At 40.5% G+C, this 26,123-nt stretch overlaps 1 protein-coding gene across 3 annotated transcripts in view; it reads right to left on the bottom strand.

The window, feature by feature from the left end:
- The window catches only part of aspscr1 (ASPSCR1 tether for SLC2A4, UBX domain containing), a 205,092-nt gene extending 180,527 nt beyond the window's left edge, over positions 1-24,565 (bottom strand). For 2 of the 3 annotated variants that reach the window (XM_041217159.1, XM_041217160.1), the window contains exons 1-3: positions 24,466-24,564; positions 21,800-21,855; positions 14,670-14,784 (exon numbers count right to left, since the gene is read on the bottom strand). In XM_041217159.1, coding sequence (XP_041073093.1) covers positions 14,670-14,784; positions 21,800-21,855; positions 24,466-24,546 — 252 coding nt within the window. In that variant the 5' untranslated portion in view covers positions 24,547-24,564. Of the gene's footprint in view, positions 1-14,669; positions 14,785-21,799; positions 21,856-24,465 lie in introns of all 3 variants that reach the window. The other variant, XM_041217161.1, reaches the window with a different exon arrangement.
- Positions 24,566-26,123: the final 1,558 nt, after the last annotated feature.

The raw sequence follows: 26,123 nt of genomic DNA, 5'->3' as shown, positions 1-26,123 counted from the left end.
ATGGGATTGAATACAGAGAAATGTGAGATGATATATTTTGGCAGAAGGGATCAGGAGAAGCAATATAGACTTAATGGCACAGTTTTAAAGAGTGTAAAGGGACAGAGACCTTGTAGTCTATGTGCACAGATCTATGATGGTGGCACAATATATTGACAGCAGTTAGTAAAGCACTTGGAATCTCACATTTCATAAGTAGAGATATTGAGCATAAAAGCGGGGAAGTTATGCTGAACCTTACCAAGTTCTGATTAGTCCACAACTAGAGTATTGTGTAGCATTCTGGTCACCTTATTTCAGGAAGGATGTGAGGATTCTTGAGAGGGCATAGAGGAGAGTTGCCAGAATGGTTCCAGGGATAAAGGGTAGTAAAATAATTTGAGACCTCAGGGGGTGGTCATCCCTGCCCTTTTGCAAGTTGCTCCAGGCCCAAGAAAGAGTCCCATGCTCAGTGTTACAAGCCATGGCCCACAAGGGAACCAGCAAGTTTCTGGCAGTAACGATGGAAGAGCTAGAATCTCAAGGGACAACAGCTACTTTCAGGCAGAGGATCCATCGGGAAGACGACATGTTTCCTTTAAGCACGAGTAAGGCAACAGGAAATCACCTCGTATTCTTTTCCATAGTCATATTGCTAACTGAAATTGAAAATGGGAGGCTCTTACAAGCAACTAAAGAGGAAAGTGCAGGACCCCAAAGTATGAAGATATGAACAGAGGACCTGCATTTGGGCAGATTGCCACCACTTCCAGGAATGAGGGATTTTGGCTACAAGTTAGGCTGGAGAAGTTCGGATTGTTCTCCTTGGAGCAAAGGAGACTGAAAGGAGCTTTGATAGAGGTGTACGAGATTATGACAGATTTAGATAATATAGACAAAGAAAGCTGTTTCCATTAGCTGATAGTACAAGGACTAGAGGACACAGATTTAGGACAAGCAATGCAAGGGGAATGTGTACATGTGGAATGGAGGATAGGAATGTCCAAAAGGTTCAACTTTGTTTGGCAATACACAATGTGTTTCATTTGGATTAAGCCAAATATTCAGCACCAATATAACAAAGGCTCAGATTCATCCTGTTTCCAGAGGTCTAATTAATGTGATTTTTTTTATATTCTTCACCGACCAAGATATGTCAATATTATACATACAATTCATCTATCTTCAATCAAGATAATATATAAAATTACAAACACATTTGTATGCAAGGTTTTTTCCAATTTTATCAGCTAGGATTATGCATCAGCAGAATAATGATTAAAACAAGCTCTGTAGCTATGGACTTGTTATTTGTCAACAAATAAAAACATTAGCTCACAAATTTATTTCTTGCAAAAAGAAAATCATACTGCAGCCTAATGGCTTTTATCTTTAAATAAATCTAAATTAACAGTTTTGAATACAATTACATATATACAGTTTTTTTAATGTATTTGATAACTATTTTTAGGTAACGGGAAAAATGCCAGGAGAGCCTCAAAGTATTTTCATGACAATGGCCTGCATTTTGCTGTAGCAATGATGGCAAACCTGTCAACAACACTGTCATTACTCCACTCAAACTGACAGCAACTTTGAGAGTCTTTACATGCTCAGAAAACCATGGAAATCCAGGAACTGTTGTCAATGATTCTATGTTCCTCCATAAGGGGCACCATAGAGCTTCCCACAGACTGCACTCTCCATTGCAAGCATGATTTAATGAAAACTTTCACTTCTATGTTGTCAGTCTCACTGCAAAAAACCATTGAATAAGGTGCAACCTTTTCCCATGTGGTATAACTGGGTTTTCAATTGCATACTAACTTCAGGATTATTGCCAAACATCCTCACTGACCCTAAAAAGCACATTTTTACATTTGTGAAATATCAAGTATCTCAATCATCATCTTCTTTCAGCTTTTGCCATTTTACTTGGGGTCGCCACAAAGCTGGCTAAGCACCCTTCTCCATCTCCTCCTTTCAGTCACCTATCACTCTTTCAATTTAAATCTCTCGCCACTGCATCTTTCCATCTGGTCTTAGGCCTGCCTCTTCTTCCTGGCAGTTCCATCTCTATCACTCACCATATATCCTCTCTCTCTCCGCAATAGGTGACCATAACATTTTCTCTTCTGAGTTACATTGTGCAATGCTCCCACAACCTTTACTGACCTCCTGACATACTGGTTCCTGATATTCAAATTTCTCCATAAGGGTTAAAAAAAATTCACATTAAATATGTTTATCTTTACTTTACCATCTATGTTAATCCAGTCAAAGTGATTTATTTTGCCATATGAAATTATAAATTAAAAGTGATGGCATTCAATCATTTTAACTTTCTGGCTTTCTATCTGTGAGAATGCTTCACCATGATAGCTCCTTACCTGCCTAGCTGTCATCACCACTGCTTGCATGTCAAGACCATCCCCTTGATAGGGGTCTGGATTTAAACTTGCATCTGAAGAAAAAAAAAACCCACCAGAGATCATTAGATCTTTGTGGACAGCTTTGAGATCAACAGGGTAGATAGGGAGAAACTGTTCCTGCTCATAAGCGGATCGAGAACCAGAGAGCACAGTTTTAAAGTGTTTTGCAAAAGAAGCAAATGCGAGGTTAGAAAAAGCTTTTTCACACAGCGAGTAGTTAGGGTTCGGAATGCACTGCATGTAAGTGTAGGGGAGGCAGGTTTGATTGAGGCATTGGATGATTACTTAAATAGAAACAATGTGCAGGATTACAGGGAAAAGGCAGAGGAAATTGGCACTAAGTTAAAATGCTCAGCGAGCCAGTGCAGACACGATGGACCAAATGGCCTCCTTCTGCACCATAAGAATTCTGTGATTCTGTGAACATCAAGCTCCCTTGATTTGTCACTGACCACAAAATCCAGGTCATTTTATAGAAATATATAATTGAACAATCTATGTCACAGTATGCTGCAACACAGAATAGGCCATTCAGCTAATCAAGGACTGAACTAGTGTTCAATTTTCCATGTGAATCATCAAATCTAATCCCATTTTCCTGGTCCCTCTCCATATCATTTTTATATACAAACACCCAACTAATAAATTCCCATTTTTAATGGGCTGTTTCAACAACAATTTGTGACTCAGCACTCCATATTTTAACCACTTCTTGTGAAAAGAATTTTTCTAAGCTCCCCATCAATTCTTTTTGTGCCAAATATTATTCACAACATTTGTTTTTAAATGAAGAGATGCATTTTTAAAAACGACTTGGACAGATCAATGCAAATAGGAGCACTGGTCCAGTTTTTCCAAGGAGAATAACTGTGAGACTATAAGCACTCAGAAGTTATTCCGTGTAAACTGGGTCATACCTTCTATCATTTGCAAATGCGCAGTTCAAAAAGGAAATCGGAAGACTGCTGTTTAGTTTGCCCTGTTCCTCCAGAAACTTCATAACATCAGTACCTTGCAGCATTAAAATAATGCATGGGTTTGAATTTATGGTACTCATCCATGAAACATGTCAGAAAATGTTAGGCCTTGTTCATTCAAGTATAAGTGAATTTAACAGCATAAGTTTTAATTACCACCACACACCACCTCTGGCACTGAAAATTAACTTTTACAACTAAAGTGTCTCGTTCATTCAAATTTTAATTATTGTTAGGGGATCTTTTAGAAAATTGAAATACCTTTTCCCACGCTTTTGAGTTGAATGGCTCGATTCTGTGCCAAAGCACTGTGACAGGCTGTGTATGGTTTTTTCATCTTCCACTTTTACCTCTCTCTCAATCCTATTTCACATTCTGCACATGACTTTACAATGAATTAAATATTCTAATGTACTTCCTTATTTAAACGTTGCATATCTCACTGAGTGTTTTTCAAACTGATTGTTTGAGGAGAAACGCTATTTGCACAAGATGCCCAATCACCAGAAACTGCCACTCAGAAGCCCACAAAGACCTGTGACAGATGTAAGCATAATAATGAGCAAGCTCTGCTCATTCAGGCCAATATTCTATTCCTCAGCAAAATGCAATGTTACAATTTACCAGGTTAGGCATGAAGTTCCTAGCCATGCTGCACTTTTATGCCCAAACTATTTAATTCAGTCCCAATTCCAAACACCTGTGATTCCCTCAACAAATACACCAAAATCTCCACTTGAGTGCAAGTACTGAAATGATTTCCAAATTCTGGATAGTATTATCTGTTGCACTTTAATAGTTTGTTCTATAGTCATCAATTATTTGCAAACCCTGTATCTTGATATTTCAAAATAATGAAAATGAAATTATATATTTGGAAACAACAATATAATGGGCATAATGAAATAATGGAAAAAGTGAGTCTGTCATCATTGAGTACTCAAAAGCTCAGAAAACAGACAGCAAATGATTTGCCCAACACAACAGCGCTTTCTTTCACAAAATGCTCACAGCATTAAAGCTGCAGGATCCTTCATAACTACTGCCAGCTATAACTGTCAAAAAAAATTAAATATAACTCTACTGGTCACAAAATTAACCATTACCACATGATCATGCTATTGCACTACAGTCGACATCACTCATCCTAAGCTGACCTGTTTATGTCTGGCTCGATCGTGTCAATCTTCAGAGTTCTAGGTTGCTCCATCAACTGAAAAGCAAGACTCTGGAGACAGGTTTTTTTGCACAAAGCTGTTGTCTCTAAAATGCAATTTAGGGACTCAAGAAAATAGGGAAAACAGATGTATAAAATAGCACAAAGCTAAAAGAGAATGGGGGAAAACAATAATAGTTGCATAAAGCTTGTTATGGTACTACTATGATATTTGAGCAGGTTTGTTACTGTAATAACGGTTGATCACTCATGGGTTTGTACACAGGGAGCAAAGGCCAAGTGTAGCCTTCACATTAAATGAGGTTACAGTGCAGGAGATAAATTGGGCCAAAGTGACAGATGTAATTTGGTCCACATTTTTAAGTCATATATTGTCATTATTCTTGCATGTTACCATTACAAATTCCTATGTCCACATTTATAATGGAAACAGTCTATGTAAAGTTGCAAGCTCTAATTCTACCTTTTTGCCAATGGTGACACCACACACTACATTAGTGGAATTACAGTATGGCAAGCTTTCATTTCCATTATAAAATATGGAAATGAAAACTTAAAAGTAAACAGGAAGTGCCCACCAGCTGCAATATTTTAATACTAAATAACATAAGGATTTGTTTCATCATCACATCATGTGTTCTGAATACTTTTAAGCGTTGAGTAATACTGTAGCAGATTAAAAATAACTTTGTGCATTTTAGTCTTGCAATAGAAAATGGCCACAAAGGCTCCTGGAATGTTCTAAAAACACAACTGGCTTCCTAATGTCACTCAGGGAAAAAAATCTGCCACACCTACCCAGTTTGGTCTACATACGACTTTGATCCCACACAGTATAGGTGGTTCTTAATGCCCTCAGAACAACAAATGCTGCCTTGCTAGTGATGCCCTCATCAAAAGTAAACCAAAAAAAAACTTGGGGTTATGATGTTTTCACCAGGACTTCTGCTTCTATTGGTTCACATAGTTCTACAGTTGTTAATCAGGTTGCAGTTACAGCATGTTGTCCCTCCATATTCTGTGCTGTAATTCAGTTTTGCAACACAGTCTCAAAGGTATTTTGTATGCTTTTTATGACATCAACTCAAAAAATACTATAAATGTTTTGCAATTAAAACCCTAAATTCTCAAGATGTGCCAGAATCACAGAATTGTTACAGCGCAGGCTATTCAACCCCATCATAGATACACTGGCTCTCCAAATGAGCATTTCACCTAGTGCCATACTCCTGCCTTCTCTGCAAATAATCAGCTAATTCTCTCTTAAATGTCTTGATTGAACCTGCCTCCACCACACTCTCAGGCAATGCATTCCAGGCCCCAACCACTCGCTGTGTGCAAAAGTTTCTCATATTGTTTAAGCTTCTTTTGCCGGTTACTTTAAATCTGTGCCCTCTTGTTCTCAATCCTTTCACAAGTGGAACAGTTTCTCCCTATCTATTCTGTCCAGGTCCCTCAAGATTTTGAATGCCTCTATCAAATCTCCTCTCAGCCTTTTTTCCCCAAGGAAAATCTACCTTCATAACTGAAGTTCCTTATCTCTGGAACCATGCTCGTAAACCTCTATGCACTCTCTCCAACGCCTTCACATCCTTCCTAAAATACAGCACCCAGAACTGTACACTACTCCTACTCCCCTTTTACCACCCTTTTACTATTTATATGCCTCTAGAAGACATTAGGATTCCCTTTTATGTTAGCTGTCCATCTGTTTTCATACTCCCTCTTTGGTTGTCTTATTTGCTTTTACAGGTCTCCTCTGAACCTTCTGTATTCAGCCTGGGTTCTCAATTCTATTTTCAACCTGTCATAAGCACACTTTTTCTTCTTTATCTTAATTTTTACCTCCTTGGTCATCTGGGAAGCTCTGGATTTGTTTGCCCTACCTTTCTCTTTGAGGAAACATACCTTGACTGTGTTGGAACCATCTCTTCTTTGAGGGAAGTCTATTGTTCAGCTACCATTTTTCCTGCCAACCTTTGGCTCCAGATTATTCGTTCCAGATCTGTTCTTACCCCACTGAAGCTGGCTTTCTCCCCAGTTAATTATTCTTACTCTGGATTGTTCATTCTCTTTTTTCATAGCCAGCCTAAACCTTAAGATAGAATGAGCAGTGTCCCCTAAATGTTCTCCCAATGACACTTGGGCTACAAGGAACATGGGAAATCACAATAACAGAATATAACGTATATCAGTCCCTGTCTACACTCAGAACAAACGGGACAAATTGTCTAAGCAATCTTTGGCTCCACCACACTGCCACACTTAGGAAAAAATTACAGGGTGTGGTAAGACTTCCAGACTCATTAATAGAGGCTTTTTTTTAAGCAGAAGGTGTCCAATCTAAATGGATTTTATAGGTTGTTGGCACTAGTACACAGAGATTATAAACTTCAAAGTCAACATCCCTAGATTATCACCAACATGTTTTAAAAGCATACAATGCCAACAATAAACTTTTGGCATTTAAGCAGGGATGGAATGAGCTGTAAGTGCAATGTAAAGTTTCCTCAACATTGCTACTGCTCCTCAGCAACACATTTCAGTTCTAACTTAAAAGTGTATACAGGGTCCAGTTGTCATTCCTTGAAGTTAAACTGCCAGAGCAGTGAAAATAGCACTAACTAATGGTGAATTCTGCACTGTGAATAAAAAGTGTAGTCATTGGCCAAACACTCCTCATTTGGGAACCATAAGCCAAAAAAAAGGCCTTTAAATTCAGATTCTAGACCAGAGGGGCTAGATAATAACCGAGCAAACCCCACCTCACGACAGGTGATAGAGAGGTAGGGGGTGGGAAGATCGAAAGGTTAAGCACAAGAAACACAACTCCAACGAGTCTCACCTTGGAGAGGGCTCCCACAGTGTAATTAGGAGCCCAATTTAAAATTAATTGCTGCTACACAGATTTTCCAGCGGTCTGACCGTTCCCCCACCCTCATTGCCAGGCCTCTCCAAACTGCCAAGGACTGACCTGAAGGGCCCTTGGCTGCAGCCTCTTGCCACCGGTTTTCCTCCGGGTCGCTGGCAAGGCTATCTGCTTGGTAGACTGCCAGACAGGAGACAAAACTAATGAGGTTCTGCCATTAAGATTGGCAGGATCACTATATTCCCATCCTTGAGGTTCTTCAATTTTTGGTGTCACCCACACCCTCTACAACTCCCTGTAAATATTAGGGCCTAGGTATCTGAGGGCCAACGCACAGTAGGGTATTTAAACTACCAACTCCATTTGCTGTACACCATTGGTAGTCCTGCAGACCCAGGTAAAGATGCAGATAAACAGCACAATTGCCAGAAGTTTCCAAAATCCTGGAATACAAATTAAATGACTAACGTATATACTCGAATAAAAGTTTCCGAGACCAAGTTTTTAGTCAAAAGCCGGGTGGGGGTGGTGTCGGCTTTTACACAAGTAATATCTGAGGGGTTGAAATCCACCCTCTCCTATCACCTCACTACCTAACTGCTTACAGGAGTACATGAGCGGATTGCAGAGTTGCCAAGTTGGAGGCTGTTCCCGCCAAGCCGGGTAATCAACTGTTCCAGGTTTCCCGAGACCATCCTGCAATTTGGCCTTTAGTCAGGTCTTCCCGGGGTGTATTTTGTCCTTTATTTCTCCTTTTTATCAGAGACTTTGTTTCTGCGCACGCATCTGGCCACAGTACACCGTTCGAGTTCTAGCTATCCTGTGGCTGAATGGATGGGCTGACAGCGAGTAACGCCCCCTCCCTCCCTTTACAGATTTGCCTCCATGCCGAAATGTCCCTTACATTTTCCGCTGGGAGTTGGTCATCCTACTACCAACCCCAGCCCCAGCACTAGCACAAAAGAAGCCAAAAAGTATCCTTATTATTCTGCGCGAACATGGGGAGCTGAACAGCCACCTTCAAATGAGTAGGTTGCACCAGGGAGAGTTTGACTTCAGTGGAGCAGTTTAGATTTTTTGGCCAATTTTGGGGGGTCGACTTATACGTGAGACGTATGAAAAATTAAGGATTTTTCGGCCAAAGGTTGGTGGCTGAATTTTACACAACATTGACTATTTCTCAAGTATATACAGTAATATAAAAGTATCTGCAGACAGACTTCCATCTCATTGGTGTGAGCTATATTTGAACCATGATCTCAATACTGAGCGTGTCTATGTGATAAATCATGCTGTTAAGCCATTTTACACAGTGTTTACACAAAAGGTTACTGATTGCGGCAGCACATTACATTTGCTTTTAACTTGTATTGGGATTTTACACCTCTTGATTGCTTTATTTTAACAGTACATTCAGATTTCATTCTATTCTGTTTTATTTCCTTTCAAATTTATAAACCCTGACGAGCACAAATTTTTGAAAAGTAAATAATTCAACTCCTGCAGCAATTCTGTAAAAGTTCACAGTCTTCTGTCCAAAATTATGCAATAATAAAATTAAAAGCTTCACATTAAAGCAGAGAGCTCCTATAAATCTTCAATATTTGAAATTCTACATTTCAGTGAAAGAACTCATGTATTATAACCAACAGGTATGATTCAAATAAAATAACCTAATCCAACAGTAATTTTTCTACTTAATAATGTATTAAAATGAACTATAAAACCATGACAAATATGCTTGAATTTTACAAATCTAACTACAACTGAAACGCAGAAATTTTGGGCATTGTACATTTAAGAACGAAATAAAGACTTGCATTTATATAGCACTTTTCAGGATCACCAGGCACCTCAAAGCACTTTACAGAAAATGAAGTACTTTTGAAGTATAGTCAACCATTGTAATGTAGGAAACGTGGCAGCCAATTTGCACACAGCAAACTCTCACAACAGCAATGAGATAATGACCAGATAATCTGTTCTTTGTCATGTTGACCGAAGGACACAAATATATATATTATATATATATGTGTAAAACTTTAACTTCACTAGTGGTTGAAAAGCGGTTAAATCATTTCTACACCACATTTTTCCCTCCTAAACAAGCATGATTGTACTCAAGAAAACTAGACTTTATAAGTTACTGAGCACAATTATTAAATTAACATAAACAAATCCATAAATTGTGAATTCTGCACAAATCAGACTTAATGATTCTCTCTCGCACCCCCCCCCCCAACCAAATAAAGACTCAGTCAATTAGTATTTTTAATAATAAACAAGTCATTAAATTATTTGTTTTGTGGAGCAGGTGAGCAGTGGGAAGAGAGAGGATTGTGTAAAATAGTTTTTGTAAATACGCCATGGTAAAGGGGCCCAAGATTAGCCACCAGCAACATGCTGCCCTGTGAATCATTATCACTGTGCAATAATGATGGGACTGAGAAAAGTTATCCAAGGTCACAAACATCACAACTTTGGAAACACAAAATGAGACATGCGCTGGTACAATCACTGTGCTTCTCCCACCAGTACAGTGCAAAATGCACGAGTGAAGTGCAGCCATATGATTTCCACCTCCTATAAACCAGGGTTGAGTCTACACCTGTCAAACATTTCACAGGTTTTAATTACTGCAACTACATAATCACATGGTATAATGTTACCCAATTATCTCATTGTTATCTTAGCACCAAATCAATAGCTGTGATTGGTAAGCACAGCTCCCATCTTCCAAGTACTGCTGGATCAACCAAGGGCTGCAATTGATGGAACTCTGCTGGGCTCTTTTCAGGCACTTTTGGCTGCCACTTGGTCTGGCTCTGGATTTGAACAATTTCCAGTTTGGGACAACTGCTCCTTTTTATGCCCCAAATCAACTTTTCTGAACTAGGTTCAGCACAGCACAATCTGCCAGAAGAGAATGTCAATGGCTCCCCAGAACTTGTGTATCCCCTTGTCTTTGAACATCAGCTTCTCATTAGGATTGGCTAGTAAAGGAAATTGTGTCATAGTTGAAACACTCAATTCTAATTGGTTGAGACAAAGGTTGTGTTTTGAATCCCGCCGAAGATTCTAGAATACAGGATGGGTTGAGAGTTCATTTCCCCCAACTGTTTTGGAATATAGCTGCTGTTGCTGTTCAAAACCGCTGGAGAGATTAATTTACATATATTTAAGTACTGGCCACTTCTGCTACTGAAGCACTTCAATGCATCTGCAATGCACACTTTAACCACTGTATTTTTTCCACAAAGCTAAATGTATTCCACTATACCTAAATAGTGCTCTTCTCTGTATTTCTGTGGAGGTGATTTTTCACTGGGGTTCCACTCAGCTTCAGTGACTTGTGGCTGACATTTTAAAAATTATGCAGTGAGTTGTGGAATGCATTGCCTGAATGGGTGGTGGAAGCAGATTCAATAATAATTTTCAAAAAGGGATTGGATAAATACATGAAGGGGGGAAAAGATTGCAGTGCTATGGGGAAAGATAAGGCAAGCAGAACTTTGTTAACATGGTGTTCAGTTTTTGAACTCTAAAAGCCAAAAACAAAGAGTCACCAAAGGAGATGCCATTAACTTGTAAATCTCCACTCTGTCCTTAGTCAATAGTAAGTGATTCCTTTTCCAAATGGTATATTTTGTTGAGCTTGATACAGCATTAGGCACTAGACAATGCAATGGATGATTGAGCACCACTTCAGTACAGACTTGCACCCATGCATCAGTAATAAGTGGAGGTCACTGACTGGCCTCATCTGCAGTCTTGGTAGTGACTGGCACCAAACTGCACCAGAGAAAGAAAAAGCAAATGGTTTCTCATGATTGCCCAGAAGTTCAGATTTTTTGTAAACTCTGTAGAAAATTGCTTTAGTAAGTGACTTGATTTGAACATAGTCTTCATGCCTCCAGGCCAGTTCTCAGTCAAGGAAACATATTTGCTAAAAGGGAATATGAACAAAGCCAACGGAGGCATGAAACAAAAATTTGTTCTGGGATGCATCACTGAGTATTGACACTCTGAACAGTTGGATTCATCTGGTCTTGGAGCATGTCCAATATCCCTCCACCAGCACTGATGTGGTGGCAACCACAATTTTCCTTTCCTCTAGTTCTTCTGCAGTCATTTTTCACTTTATAACAGGGGTGTGAAGATTAAATCCACATTCCTACTTTCTAATCCCTCCCTGACAGTTAAACCTCATTCTTTACAACCTTGTCAGTCCTCCCTTTGAACCTCTCATTCTTACAAACAATTTCCTGTTCAGGAAAAGCATATTTGTATGAGATCTGCTTTCAGCTCACTTCATTAGTAAACTTGAGTCCATTTGATATGGTACATGCAGTTTGCAAGCTTCACCCAAGATTATCGCTTTATCTGATTTCTTACTTTCCAATGCAATTGAAAATAATTATTCCATCTTTAAATCGTCCTCCTAAGTTTGATTTGCGAGTGGCAATTCCATTAAATAATTGTTTCATAAAGTGCTGGCCTTTTATGTGGATTGTACAAAGTATATCCATCAAATTTTTCGTAACTTTAATTTTCTGAGTACATTTGAGCTATAGGGTCACAAACACTTCAGGTCCATGAGCCTTGATCGAGTTCTGAAGGAAAGCTGTTGATCTGAAACTTTTAACACTGTTTCTCTCCATAGGTTCTGCCTGGCCTGAATATTTCCAGCATTTTTTGTTTTTATTTCAGATTTCCAGCATCTGCAGTATTTTGCCTTTGTACTTAAAAAGGCCCTATCTAAACAATTAGTAGTTGCTCATTGTTACATGTTAGTGGGAAGGAACTCATCAAATGCACCCAAATTTCACTTGATTCAAAGGTACCTCGTGGGCAGACTGAAACATGAAGTAACCACATCACTTTTATAAAACAATGTTGTTTAAATTTTGCAGAATGGGAGACCTTTACCTACCTTGATGGGTCCATCATTATGGCCAAAATGTGAACGTTCTGACTGTGCTCCTGAAGTAGTCTTCATTAGTGTGTGGACAGTGACAAATAAAGGATTTTTTTTTAATCAACCCATCTTCTCCTACACCAAATTTCTACTCCAAATTCTTAGTTCCTTGCTAAAAACAGGCAATGCTTGGTACTACCATCTTTCATTTCTTTCTTGTGGATTGGGTCAGAATAAGCTGGTATTCTGTAAATGTGGTGGTCAGGGCTTTTATTGTTGTGAAAGTGTTGGTTTTGGAGGGGAGCGGGCACTAGTGCAACATCTGTCATGGCAACTTTCATCAAAGGGTCATCCCTTTATGTCTTTCTTTATTTTCTAGCATGCCTATTCTGGTGAACCTATCATCGCGTTAAGGATGCTTCAATTTGAAGAATAAAAACAGTGCCCGAGGGAAATAAGATTTTTTTCTCCTCTAACAGACTCATTCCACAAGCTATTCATAAAACATGTAGTCAGTTACTAAGCCATAACTGCATTTTTGCATACTCAAGTCTGCAATAGTATCTCTTAGATGATCCCGTTATATCTTCCATTAACTTTTAGTAAAATGTAAAAATGCACAATTTGAAGAAAACAAGCGTGCAATTTTGTGTTACATCCTTCCCATTGCAGTTTTAACATGCATATCCTTTATATACAGATTATTTAATAAGCTGAGCTCGCATAATGTTGTATTCTGACTTCCTATTGTTTTCTTTTATGGAGCCCATCCATAGGGATTTAATAATGAATTTTACAGATCGATTCTGGAATCCATCCAATATAGGTCTCAGTATCACCATCTTCCTCTCTCAGCTGTACATTGTAGTCGTGAGAGGTGACAGTGTCAGTGGTTATTTCAAAAACCAGGATCAGCTTCTGTCCATCCCTGATCTGCTCCAAAGTCAAAATATTAGTGTTTAAAATAATAAAGGAATTCTATAGGTACAGAAATCCTGTTCCCTCTAGTGGGGGAAGCCAGAATCCAGAAAGCATAATCCTAAAATTGCAGCTAAGTCATTTCAGAATGAAATCGGAAAGTATTTTTCCCCACTCTCTGGATAATGGAAACCTGGAACTCTTCATCCAAAAGGCTATGGATGATGAGTCAAATGAAATTTCCAAGAGTTTTGGTGGGCAAGGATATTAAGGTAAATGAAACAGGTTTGATGGACTGAATGGCCTACTCCTGTTCCTTTTAGCTGAGAACTGGCATCACGACCAATATGACTACCCTCTTCCCACCAAGTTGAGGGAGTTTAGTAGTTTAACACAGACACAAATACAGGGCCCCAATTCAAAGGCAGCTTACAACTTACAGTCAAACGGTGTTTAGGCAACTCCTTCATCTGAAGGAATGGAAACTAACTTTTAAAGCTCAAGGCAGTTTATTAATTTATTAGCAATCCAAAAATGTTCTTTTTCATCAAAAGACATCAAAACCACTTTGTATCTAACTTTTAAAACATCTCCTGAAGAAAATGGCTCTGTGCTTTAGATACTATGGTCTATGCCTCGTGTGTTCAAAAACTAACACAGTCTTTTCTCATTGTTTATGCTATATATTATTCTAATTACTATGTATTGCAGAAAAAGGGAAGATTAGCAGTTCCTGTGATGAAAATATTGCAACTCTATTGCTGGAATTTGATCTACTATATGAAAGCACTTGCCAGAGTCGTTACAATAGACTACAAGCATTGACATTTTTGGCAATACACTAAAGCTCTCGTCTTCATTGTTCAATTACCAGGCACTTTTCTTATACAATAAAAATCTATCAATATTGTTTCTTAGTCAGCTGTTACAAATGCCAGAGACAAAAACTCGGGCTGGAAAAGGAGAATGTCACACTGGTATTTTACTGAGGTTGGTTTTCAGGCACATGTTGATGCAGGCTACATTGAGCTTCACTTTGCACCAAGCATTTGTTGCCAACATGGGTTACATGAAGAGGTCCTCCATTCAATGACATTAACACTGCTTACCTTGATTAACACAACAATTTACAGATGAGTTTTTTAAAATTATCTACTCGATGTAAAAAGTTAAACCCTTAAAAATGGATGAGTCATACCTATTACATATGCAACATCTGAAATAGCACTTCAATGTCAAGAAGCAGCACAATGGGCTAACAGTAAATATTTCAAATGCTTAATTAAAAAGGAACCTAATTACAGTACTTTGAAATTTAAACGTGGTATATTTTTGAAAGTGTGGCCATGAATGTTATTGAATTGAAAAACAAGATTAGCAAACTGATCTGCAAACCTACCTTGCCCTCTGTTCCAGCATGCTGACGTACAGCTGCAACCATCTCCAACTTGGCATTGTTAGGGACATTGGCAAATCGCCACTGCTGTGACAAATCCAAAACTGTTCTCTGGAACCTACAATCAACCAATCAAGCATCAATATTCGATTTCTGTTACATTTCAATACATAATATTCAAATCTTCTACACCCCAAAAAATTCAAGAGAATATCTTTCAGATTCCCATTACTTTTCATTATCTTCATTGTGTGGGATGAAACATTTATCCTAAGAATCTACAGGTGATCATTACTTACAACAAAAACAAAAATTGCTGGAAAATCTCAGCAGTACTGACAGCATCTGTGGAGAGAAAGACAGAGTTAACGTTTCGAGTCCATATGACCCTTCTTCAGAATTAAAGAGAAGGAAAAATATGTTGAAATATGTACTGTTTGGGGGGGTGGGACAGGTGAAGCTGGATAGTCGACTAGTGATAGGTGGAGGCAAAGGAGAGATTGCAAAAGATGTCATAAACAAAAGTCAAAGGGGTATTGATACTGGCTAAAGCTAATGGCGACATTAAAAGTAGAAAGCAGGATGAGCAAGTGAGAGATGGCCCTAGTGGGGGGGGGGGGTGGGGCAGGGGGCTGGTGGTGGTGGTGGTGGTGGGGGGGGGTGGGGGGGGGGGGGGGGGGGGGGGGGGGGGGAAGAGAGAGAGAGAGAGAGAGAGAGAGAGAGAGAGATTGAAATAGGCTAAAAGGTGGGGATAAAACAATGAATGGAGATATATTTTAAAAATAATAATAGAAATAGGTGGGAAAAAAATATATATACACAAAAAATTTTAAAAATAAATGTTTGGAAAAAGAGGATCAAAAAGGGGTGAGGACGGAGGAGAGAGTTCATGATCTGAAGTTGTTGAACTCAATGTTAAATCCAGAAGGCTGTAAAGTGCCTAACTGGAAGATGAAGTACTGTTCCTCCAGCTTGCGTTGAGCTTCGCTGGAACACTGCAATAGGCCAAGGACGGACATGTGGGCATGAGAGCAGGATGATTTGTTGAAATGGCAAGTGACAGGGAGGTCTGGGTCTTGCTTGCAGACAGACCAACAGTGTTCTGCAAAGCGGTCACCCAGTCTACGTTTGGTCTCTCCAATGTAGAGGAGATCACATTGGGAGCAGCGAATGCAGTAGATCAAATTGAGGGAAGTGCAAGTGAAGCCATGCTTCACTTGAAAGGAGTGTTTGGGCCCTTGGACAGTGAGGAGGGGGTAGTAAAGGACCAGATGTTGCACCTTCTGTGATTGCATGGAAGATGCCGTGGGAGGGGGTTGAGGTGTTAGGTGTGTTAGAGGAGTGGACCAGGGTGTCCTGGAGGGAACGGTCCCTATGGAATGCCAACTGAGGGGGTGAAGGGAAGATATGTTTGGTGGTGGCATCATGCTGGAGTTGGCAGAGGCTGAAAAGTAAGGACAAGGGGGACTCTATCATGGTTCTAGGAGGGAGTGCAAGGTGTGAGGGCAAGAGCGCGGGAGATGGGTCAGACGTGGTTGTGGGCCCTGTCAACCACCGTGTGTGGGAAACCTCGTTTAAGGAAGATGTCAGAAGCACTGTTTTGGAAAGAAGCAACATCGGAACAGATGCAATGGAGGTGAAGGAACTGAGAGAATGGGATGGAGTCCTTACAGGAAGCAGAGTGTTGTGAATTGTAGTGAAGGTAGCTGTGGGAGTCGGTGGGCTTCTAATGAATATTTGTGGACAGTCTATCACCAGAAATTGAGACAGAGAGGTCAAGGACCTCCTTCTTACTACTTACTAGTATGTTGAAGTTAAATTTGGAAGATAAAAGCAAATGTGGATGCTGGAAATCCGAAACAAAACCAAAACTAGTTGGAAAAACTCAGCAGGTCTGACAGCATCTGCGGAGAGGAATACAGTTAACGTTTCGAATTCGTATAACTCTTCATCAGAACTAAGGAAGAATAGAAATTAAATGAAATATAAGCTGGTTGAGGGGGATGGGACAGGTAGAGCTGAATAGAGGGCCAGTGATAGGTAGAGGCAAAGAAGAGATTGCCAAGATGTCATAGACAAAAAGAACCTTTTATAGCAAGTAATATGTCAAAGATATTACTTTAGGGATATGACACTGCACATGCAACAGCCATTTAAAGCTACTACTTTTATCCATCTGAAGGGAAATGTTAAACAATAGAATGCAGGAAGGGGAATGTATTGTCCTCATTCCTTACGTAACCCGAGAGTTGTTTTGAGCAATCAAAGAGCAGCTCCAAGGTAGGCATTAGCGTTGAGGGATATGCATAGTTTTGGGTGAGACGGGGATATACATTGTGATGTACAATTGTGAGAGACAGGCTGAATGGACCCAACTAGCTTGTTCTATGTACCATTGTTCGTATGTGCACAGAGACATTTCATGAAACTGGGTACGTTCTGCTGAGATTAGGTTTGGCTCCATGTAGTCTGCCAGAATTGAAAGCCACATTGATGACCTGTTAAAACATCTATCAAATTTCTGTAACTGCAAAGTCATTTCAACCAAGTTTTGCACTGTTCCTACAACAAAACGCTACATCAGAAAGGAAGAACCTCATTCAACAAATACTGCTGGATCAACCACAAGCAGAAGGCACTCCTTCTGGTGCAAAGACATCACAATAACCAATAAAAGGTAAATGAGGATTGTCTGCCTTTCAAAAGACATTTTTTTGGTCTCCTGGAATCTTGTTCTATGTTTACTAGAAATGGACAAGTTGAAGAGATCATTTTGCTGTCTCTACATGTCAGAACTAGTTAAATTTACACAATATCCCTTTGCATTGTTTTATCCGAATCAAAAATGGTCAGTGAAAAAATTCCAACAGTGAACCACATCAATTTGTAAGAAAAGCTTCATCAAACTTTTTTTATTCTTCCACAGGATGTGGGCATCGCTGGCTAGGCCAGCATTTATTGCCCTCGAGGAGGTGGTGGTGAGCCGCCTTCTTGAACCACTGCAGTCCATATGGTGTGGGTACACCCACAGTGTTGTTAGGGAGGAAGTTTCAGGATTTTGACCCAATAGCAGTGAAGGAACAGCAATATAGTTCCAAGTCAGATGGAGAGAACTTGCAGGCGGTGCTGTTCCCATGCATCTGCTGCCCATGTCCTTCTAGTTGGTCAAGGTCACAGGTTTGGAAGGTGCTATTGAAGGAGCCTTGGTGAGTTGCTGCTGTGCATCTTGTAGATGGTACACACTGCTGCCACTGTGCGTCGGTGATGGAGGGAGTGAATGTTTGGGGTTGGGCTGTCAATCAAACAGGCTGCTTTATCCTGGACAGTATTGAACTTCTTGACTGTTGTTGGAGCTGCACTGATCCAGGCTAGTGGAGAGTATTCAATCACACTCATGATTTGTGCCTTGTAAATGGTGGACAGGCTTTAGAGAGTCAGGAGGCGAGTTCCTCGCCACAGAATTCCCAGCCTCTGCCCTGCTCTTGTAGCCACAGTGTTTATATGGCTAGTTCAGTTTCTGGTCAATGGTAACCCCCAGGATATTGCAAGTGGGGGAATTCAGCAACAATAATGCCACTGAATGTCAAGTGGAGATGGTTAGGTACTCCCTTGTTGGAGATGGTCATTGCCTGGCACTTGTGTTATATGAATGTTACTTGCCACTTATCAGCCTAAACCTGAATATAGTCCAGGCATTGCTGCATATGAACACTGACTGCTTCAGTATCTAAGGTGTTGTGAATGGTGAACATTGTGCAATCATCAGCAAACAGCCCTAATTCTGAACTTATGATGGATGGAAGGTCATCAATGAAGTCATTGAAAATGGTTGGGTCTAGGACACTACCCTGAAGAATTCTTGCTGCGATGTCCCAGGGCTGAAATGATTGACCTCCAACAACCACAAGCATCTTCCTTTGTGCAAGGTATGACTCCATCCAATGGAGAGTTTTCCCACCAATCCCCACTTCTGCACATATGATGGAGGGAAGGTCATTGATGAAGTTGCTGAAAATGGTTGGGTCTAGGACATTACCCTGAGGAACTCTTGCTGCATTGTCCCAGGGCTGAAATGATTGATCTCCAACAACCACAAGCATCTTCTTTTGTGCGAGATATGACTGCATCCAGGAGAGTTTTCCCACCGATTCCCATTGACTTGGTTTAGCTAGGGCTTCTTCATGCTGCACTCAGTCAAATGCTGCCTTGATGTCAAAGGCAATCACTCTCACCTCACCTCTTGAGTTCAGCTCTTTTGCCCATGTTGGACCAAGGTTGTAATGAGGTAATGAGGTCAGGAGCTGAGTGGCCCTGGCAGAACCCAAACCGAGTGCCTATCAGCAGGTTATTGCTGAATAAATGCTGCCTGATGGCACTGTCAACAACACCTTCCATCATTTTGCTGACGATCAAGAGGAGACTGATGGGGCAATAATTGGCCAAGTTGGACCTTGTCCTGCTTTTTGTGGACTGGACATACTTGGGCAATTTCCCAGATTACCGGGTAGATGCCAGTGTTGTAGCTGTACCAGAACAGCATGGCTTGTTCTGAAGCACAAGTCTTCAGTACTCTTGCCGGAATGTTGTCAGGACCTATAGCCTTTGCAGTATCCAGTGCCATCAACCGTTTCTTGCTATCAGGTGGAGTGAATCAAATTGGCTGAAGGCTGGCATCCGTGTCCTGGGGACCTCATGAGGAGGCCAAGATGAATCAGTCACTCGGCATTTCTGGCTGAAGATGACTTCTAATGTTTCAGCCTTCTCTTTTGTCCACCATCATTCACGACTGTGTGTGGCAGGACTGCAGTGTTTAGATCTGTTCCTTTGGTTGTGGGATCACTTAGCTCTGTCTATTGCACACTGCCTACATTGTTTGGCACGCAATTAGTTCTGTGTTGTATAGCTTCATCAGGCTGACGCCTCATTTTTGGGTATGCCTGGTCCTGTTTCTGGCACACCTTCCAGCACTTTTCATTGAAGCAGGGTTGATCTCCCAATTTGATAGTAACGGTAGAGTAGGGGATATGCCGGGCCATGAGACCACAGGTTGTGGTTGAATACAATTCTGCTGCTGATGTTTCATAGCACCTTTTGGATGCCTGTCGTGAGTTGCTAGATGTGTTCTAAAATCTATCCAATTTAGCACAGTGACAATACTACACAACAATCTGCTTACAATTTTTGTAAAACCAGAAAAAAAATGTTAATTAAAAACCTTTAAGGCCAAAATAAAGGTTATAAGCAACACAAAATAGCTGAAAGCATGCACAACACAATAACACTCCTAAATCGGTTTTATTCCAAATTCAGCCAGTCAAATCTTGGTCTCCAATGGACACTAACAACTTACGTTTACATAGCACCTTTAGTAGAGTGGAACATCCCAAGGCAGGTCACAAAGGGAAAGGCGGTAAAGACACTGGAAGGGGGAATTGGAGGGGTGTTCATCATTGCTGATGACTCTACCAACAATCATGATGTGGAAAACGCACAGTTGCGTCAAACCAGAATTAAGAAGGATACAGAAAAAGGGCTGGTACAGGTTACAGCGTAAAGAAAGCCACGGAGAAATTTGTAAACAAGGGCAAGGAATTCCAAGTATTGGGGTCATCCCCAAGTATCCCCTGTTTCCAACACCAATAAGTCCAACAGGGAACTCAAACATAGTAAAAACGTGGAACTTGCTAACAAAAGCAGTAGCTGAGGCAAGTAGCATAGAGGCATTTAAGAGGAAAATAGATAAGTGCACGAGGGAGTAAAGAATAGTAGGATATACTAATAGGGATAGATAAAGAAAGGTGGAAGGAAGTTTGCATGAGCATAAAAGCCAACATAGACCAATTAGGCTGAATAGCCTGTTTCTGTGTTGTAATTTTTTGAAATTGTACACACCAGAATGCATCATGCAATAATGTAAAAATGCTTGTGACAGTATGAACATGCACATGAATGTTTATACTGGACAGATATTAGCAGAACTTCTGCAAAATTACATACAGGTGATAATGTCAGATGATTGCAGGATGCCAAGTAAAGCAGCAAGGTATTCCAATAGAAAGATGGCTCTGTGTTTAATCGAGCCTGAGTCTATAAGGCCAAAAGGCCTAATGGTTTTAAGTAAAAAATCCCTTCCTTAAGTCGCTCAGATTTTAATTGCGTTTCAGTTAGCAAACTTTCAGGTTAGGATCTGTTCATCAAGTTCAGGTCACAGCTCAATATCTATATAGAATTACATTACATAGAATATACAGCACAGAAACAGATCAAATCAACCCAACTAGTCTGTATTGGTATGTTATATCTTAAGATTGTTTTGCATCTGCAACATCAGCATGCATTAACATACTATTGCTTGCAGACTGTTGGCAGCATTGTTCACAGCAACTCCAGTCTGTGATATGCAAGAATCTAGTATATTACAGGTTTAATGTATAGAAAATCATTGCGAATTTATGAGTATCTATCTCAATCTGAAAATTGCCATTTATATTGAAGGTCAACTATAGGTCTTGAGTCTATTTGCTGTAAAATAAGGGCAAGCATGAGATTGATTTAATTCATTTAATTCCTGTCAGTATGGAAGTTTGCAGACTGACCTGGAGCCAGACATTCCCAAATATCTGGCAGTCTGCAAAATTCCCTCATCAACAGCAAGTAAGTTAAATGACCTCAAGCTTATTTACGGCAACTAGGCTTTAGGGGACAAGCCAAATTCAATTTTGCAGCACAATACGCCCCATTATAATCCAGCATAATATCTGGCTTACTCTGGGCACCATTACATGGGATCCACTAGTAATTTACACCAAGGATAGAGGCTTAGTTGTAATTATTTTTGCAATTTTTAAAAAAAAGTCATAAATGGAAACAGCAATTTGCATCAGGTGACATGGTGTCAGAAACCACTGTTACTCCAGCCCGTTTTCTCCACACACATGTAGATTTATCCATGACTCTTACAAAACAACTTGTTTTTGGGGAGTCCCAAATCAGTGGGATAACAGAAAAGACAATAAAACAAATTTATAACTATGTAGAAGCAGGTTGGTGGTGTCCTTCCCAGAACATTTGTATTCTGAGATTACAACAAAAATCAGGAATTACAAATAAGTCACTGGCTTTAAGATTCTTACTTGAGAGCATATTCCTCAGGATCCAATTTTTGTTTTCTACACACTTCTTCTAAAACCTAATAAATAGAAAAATATAATGACAAATAACAATCATTTTACTTTAGAAAGACAGATCATTTTTGGCTGTAGATAAAAAAAACAAGTTTTACAAAGAAATCTCTTCAGTGGCCAACTCGGATGAAGATAAAGAAGGAAATTCTTCCTTTTTACCCAATGAATGATATATTGAGGAGGATTCAAATCAATGTCAACTTTAACCTAATCACAACTCTTCAGATATCCACAAGTGAATTCCATCAAGTGGCCACCAAAAATGCGTGTGGTCGGAGGTTAGACATAATGGATGCTGCTACCATAATGTTTCAACAATACAATATATTATTTTTTTTCTATATTTGCCAACTGGCTTTTTGAGAAGAGAATATCAGATTTGCACTACTTTTCATGTGAAGAATTATTTCTGACAACACCCCGAATAGTCTAGCTCTAATTTTATGGTTCTGTTCCCTTGTTCTGGACTCATATTACTTCTACTGCTGTACATTCTTAAGAGGATTCCACCAGAATTAGGTCAATACTTACACAGGTCAGCCACACAGAAACATTTGAAAACCACTGCCTTAAAATATCCAAAGTGACAACAGCAGCCCAAGAGTGTATTATTTTGGTGATTTTCTATTTTATTCTTAAGAGTCAAATCTACACACACACCATAAGCAGCACTTGCTTCAAATTGATCATTTAGCTCACAAATCATACAGCAGTTACTTGGATAATCTAGCAAAAGTGAACAAGTTTTCACATTTTTAACCAAACAGCAATGTTAGGACCAGACAGCTCAGTTCTTTTGAGTGGGCTATAAAAAAAATCCTAAACTATAAAGTGGGAGTGAAGCCAAGTTTATTTTATTTCAAATTCCGTCCATAGTTCTAGCTCTCTCTCCACATTAGGTTAACACCCAGGAGCTAATGAAATTTCTCTCAATCTCCAACTATTATGCTGTGGTGGAGCCCATGATAGATGCGAAATTTTCAAGTTTTGCCATAATTTATTACCCCTAACAGGCAGAATTATCAACATTTGCAGAATCTAAAATGTGACAGATGGCAGGATCGGGGCACAAAAAAATGATGGGTCGAGTTCTTAGTTCTTAAAAACTTGTCAGCAGTCTCACCTCAGGGGCAGAGGGTGTGGGTTCAAGCCCCACTCTCAGATTTTAGCACATAAGAATCGTCCCTTGATTACAGAATATGAAGAGGTGATTTAATTGAGGTGATTAAAGATGATTAAAGGATTTGTAAGTCACTGCAACACAGGGGGAGGTCTTTTGGTCCATCAAGTTGAAAGGGTAGATAGAATCTATTTCTTCTGATGGAAACATTCAGAACAAGGGGGCAGAGCCATAAAATTAAAGCTAGGCTATTCAGGGGTGATGTCAGAAATACTTCTTCACACAAGAAGTAGTGGAAATTTGAAATTTACTCCCCAAAAAGCTGTTGAGACTGCGGGTCAATTGAAAATTTCAAAACTGAGTAATAGATTTGTGAGGTATGCACATTAAGGGTTGTAGAACAAAGGCAGCTAAATGGAGTTAAAATATAGATCAGCTTTGATCTAACTGAATGGCAAGACAGGCTCAATCAAGCAGCTGAATGATCTACGTCTGTTTCTAACCAAGAGAAAATAGGCAAAATGTCAAACTGAGGCCCCAACTGTTTGCTCTGAATAATGTGTTTCTTTTTAAATCCCAAACACTTCTTCCAAAAAAGCAGGGTGTTCTCTGTGGGCTAACCAACATTCCTCCCTCAAACAACACCACCAAAAGGTTTAACTGGTCAATCCTTTCATGGTGTTTGTGGTACAATGCTGTGTGCAAATTGGCTGTCGTGTTTGTCTACAAAAGGAATTAAACTTCAAAGATTAATTCATTGCTCATGAAAGTACTTGAGGATGTTTTGCGCACATAAAAGACACTATAAATAGAAGATTTTTTTTCCTCTTTTGAGCTTGCATTGCCTGAGAAAATGTATTTAAAATTGGCAAAGATGGCACCGGCACATCATGAGAATGAAGTGGACACAGAACTCTGCCTTCCCCATTAATACAAGTAACTTTCAAGGAAGCCCCAGTCCACAACCAGGTAGAAACAGCTGGCAGAATGGAGACTTTGAAGTATATACAAGGGTTGGGGGGGGGGGGGGGGGGGGGGGGTTTGCAAATGAGGATTTTGCCCAATTACAGTTTTGCATTCGAGAATGGGGTTGCAATTCTAAACCCAAGAGTGGGACAGCTGGTGGACCTATTTAATGTAAAATGAGCAGGACCTTTTATTAGAGCATGTCATTCTTTTAATAGGTTGGCAAAGGTATTTTATTTTGGAAAGAACTGCATTTCAATCTGTGAAATTCACAAGATAATAAAAGTATGTGCAACCCACCAGCGAAACACATCACAGGCAATAATGTGAGGATAAATAAGGAGGGTTAATGAGCAGTGAAGATTTGCAATCTGCAGCCCCCTGTGTGAGGGGCACTGCCAACTTTGATTTAGGTCCAGGTGCCAAGGCCTGGATTAACAGGGGGAGGGGTGGGCAGTGGAGAAGGGAGGGAAAGCCTCCCACAAAATGCGGTGGTCAGGAGTAGGGTTCAGTCCGGGCCGTCTCTCACCTGGAGCAGCGGGGTGCTCGCCGCCACTTTCACCTGCTGCCGCCTCCCATTCGGCGCCAGCACCGTCACAGCCGCCGCCATCGCCGTCTCCACAGGCGCGCGCACACACACACAGACACACACACACACACACACTGCGCAAGTGCGGCTGAAGGAGCCGCCCGCGCGCACGTCAGTCAACGGAGCGCGCGCGCGCCCGAGAGAGCGAAAGGTCCACCCACCCCCCGCCCGCCTCCCGATTGCTCAACCAATGCAGCCCAAAGCCTTCCTTCGCCAGTCCAGCACGGCGGCCAATCAACTCATTGCAACTTGCGGCCAATCAATGCAAACTTTCCCAGCACCGCCCGTCAAATCAATGTGAAGTAGCAGAGAAATAAATCTCAGCCACAGCCAATCAACGTAAGCAGCCCAGCAAATCCAATCACATCAGTTAGTCAACAATGCAAAATTCCCAGCTCGGCCAATCATTGTAACCAATCCAGCACAGCCAATCAAATCAATGTGAGTAACAGCCTATCAGTGCAATCAAGCCCAGTACAGCCGATCATTGCATTCTACCTCAACTCAGCTGATCGTTGCAATAAACCCAGGGGATACTCAGTTATAATGCCAGGAAGGGAGGCTGGCTGATCAGCAGTTTAATGGTGAATGGGGATTAAGGAAGCAGGAGTACAGACAAAATTATCTGAGTGAGAACATAAGGGTAGATTGAGGAGAAAGGTTTTTTTTGAAATGCATGGATTCATGTCGAGGCTGGGGAAAATGTTGTGTCTTCTCTCTTGGTCCCTCAGTAGCAAAGGGTTCCAAGACGACTGATAAGTCCAATGTGCGATCTGCAGATTCTGCTGCAAGCAGGGTAGATGGTACTTGAAGGGTTGGGCTGATGAGTTGTTTAGAGGTTTGTACACTCTGACTTCATGTTTCCAATGAAGTCCCTTGATGAGTTTGGTGCCTTCCCAAATGCCAGGGTCTCTCATGAGCCAATGGGGATGTTTGACCTCTTCAGGGATGTTTTGAGGACATCTCTAACACATTTCTGTGGCCTTCCTGGGAGATTCCTGCCGCAACTGAGTTTGGAGTACAGCAGTTGAGTAAGTTTGGCTTGTTGTCAAGAGGAAGGTGGGGGTGTGGAAGAGGCAGTTTAACAGATGGTCTTAATCTTAGTCATTCGCATCTTTGTTTTCAAATCCCTCCATGGCCTTGCCACTCCCTGTCTCTGTAATCTCCTCCATCCCCATAACCCTTCGAGCTATCAGTGCTCCTCCAATTCTGGCCTCTTGTACATTCTCAATCATAATTGCTCTACTAATGGTGGCCATCTTCAGTTGTCCAGGCCTCAAGCTCTGCAATTCCCTCCTTGTACCTTGCTGACTCTCTACCTCACTTTCCTCTTTTAACATGCTCCTTAAAGCCTACCTCTTTGACCAAGCTTTTGGCCATCTGACCTAATGTCCCCTTTGTGGCTTGATGTCATACTTCATTTTATAATGCTCCTGTGCAGTGCTTTGGGACATTTCATTACCTTAAAAGCGCTACGTAAATATAACTTGTTGTTAGTGACAAAGAAGTCCATATGTTCCTCACATTTGTTATCCATGGGAAGATGGAGGGAAGAGGAGATGGGGGTTAAGGAGACAGTTAGTATTGCTGATTTAAAA

This window comes from Carcharodon carcharias, chromosome 22 (assembly GCF_017639515.1).
Source record: "Carcharodon carcharias isolate sCarCar2 chromosome 22, sCarCar2.pri, whole genome shotgun sequence".
NCBI classification, from domain to species: domain Eukaryota; kingdom Metazoa; phylum Chordata; class Chondrichthyes; order Lamniformes; family Lamnidae; genus Carcharodon; species Carcharodon carcharias.
The sequence above is the reverse complement of the archived record's forward strand: the minus strand, read 5'-3'. Positions and strand labels throughout refer to the sequence as shown.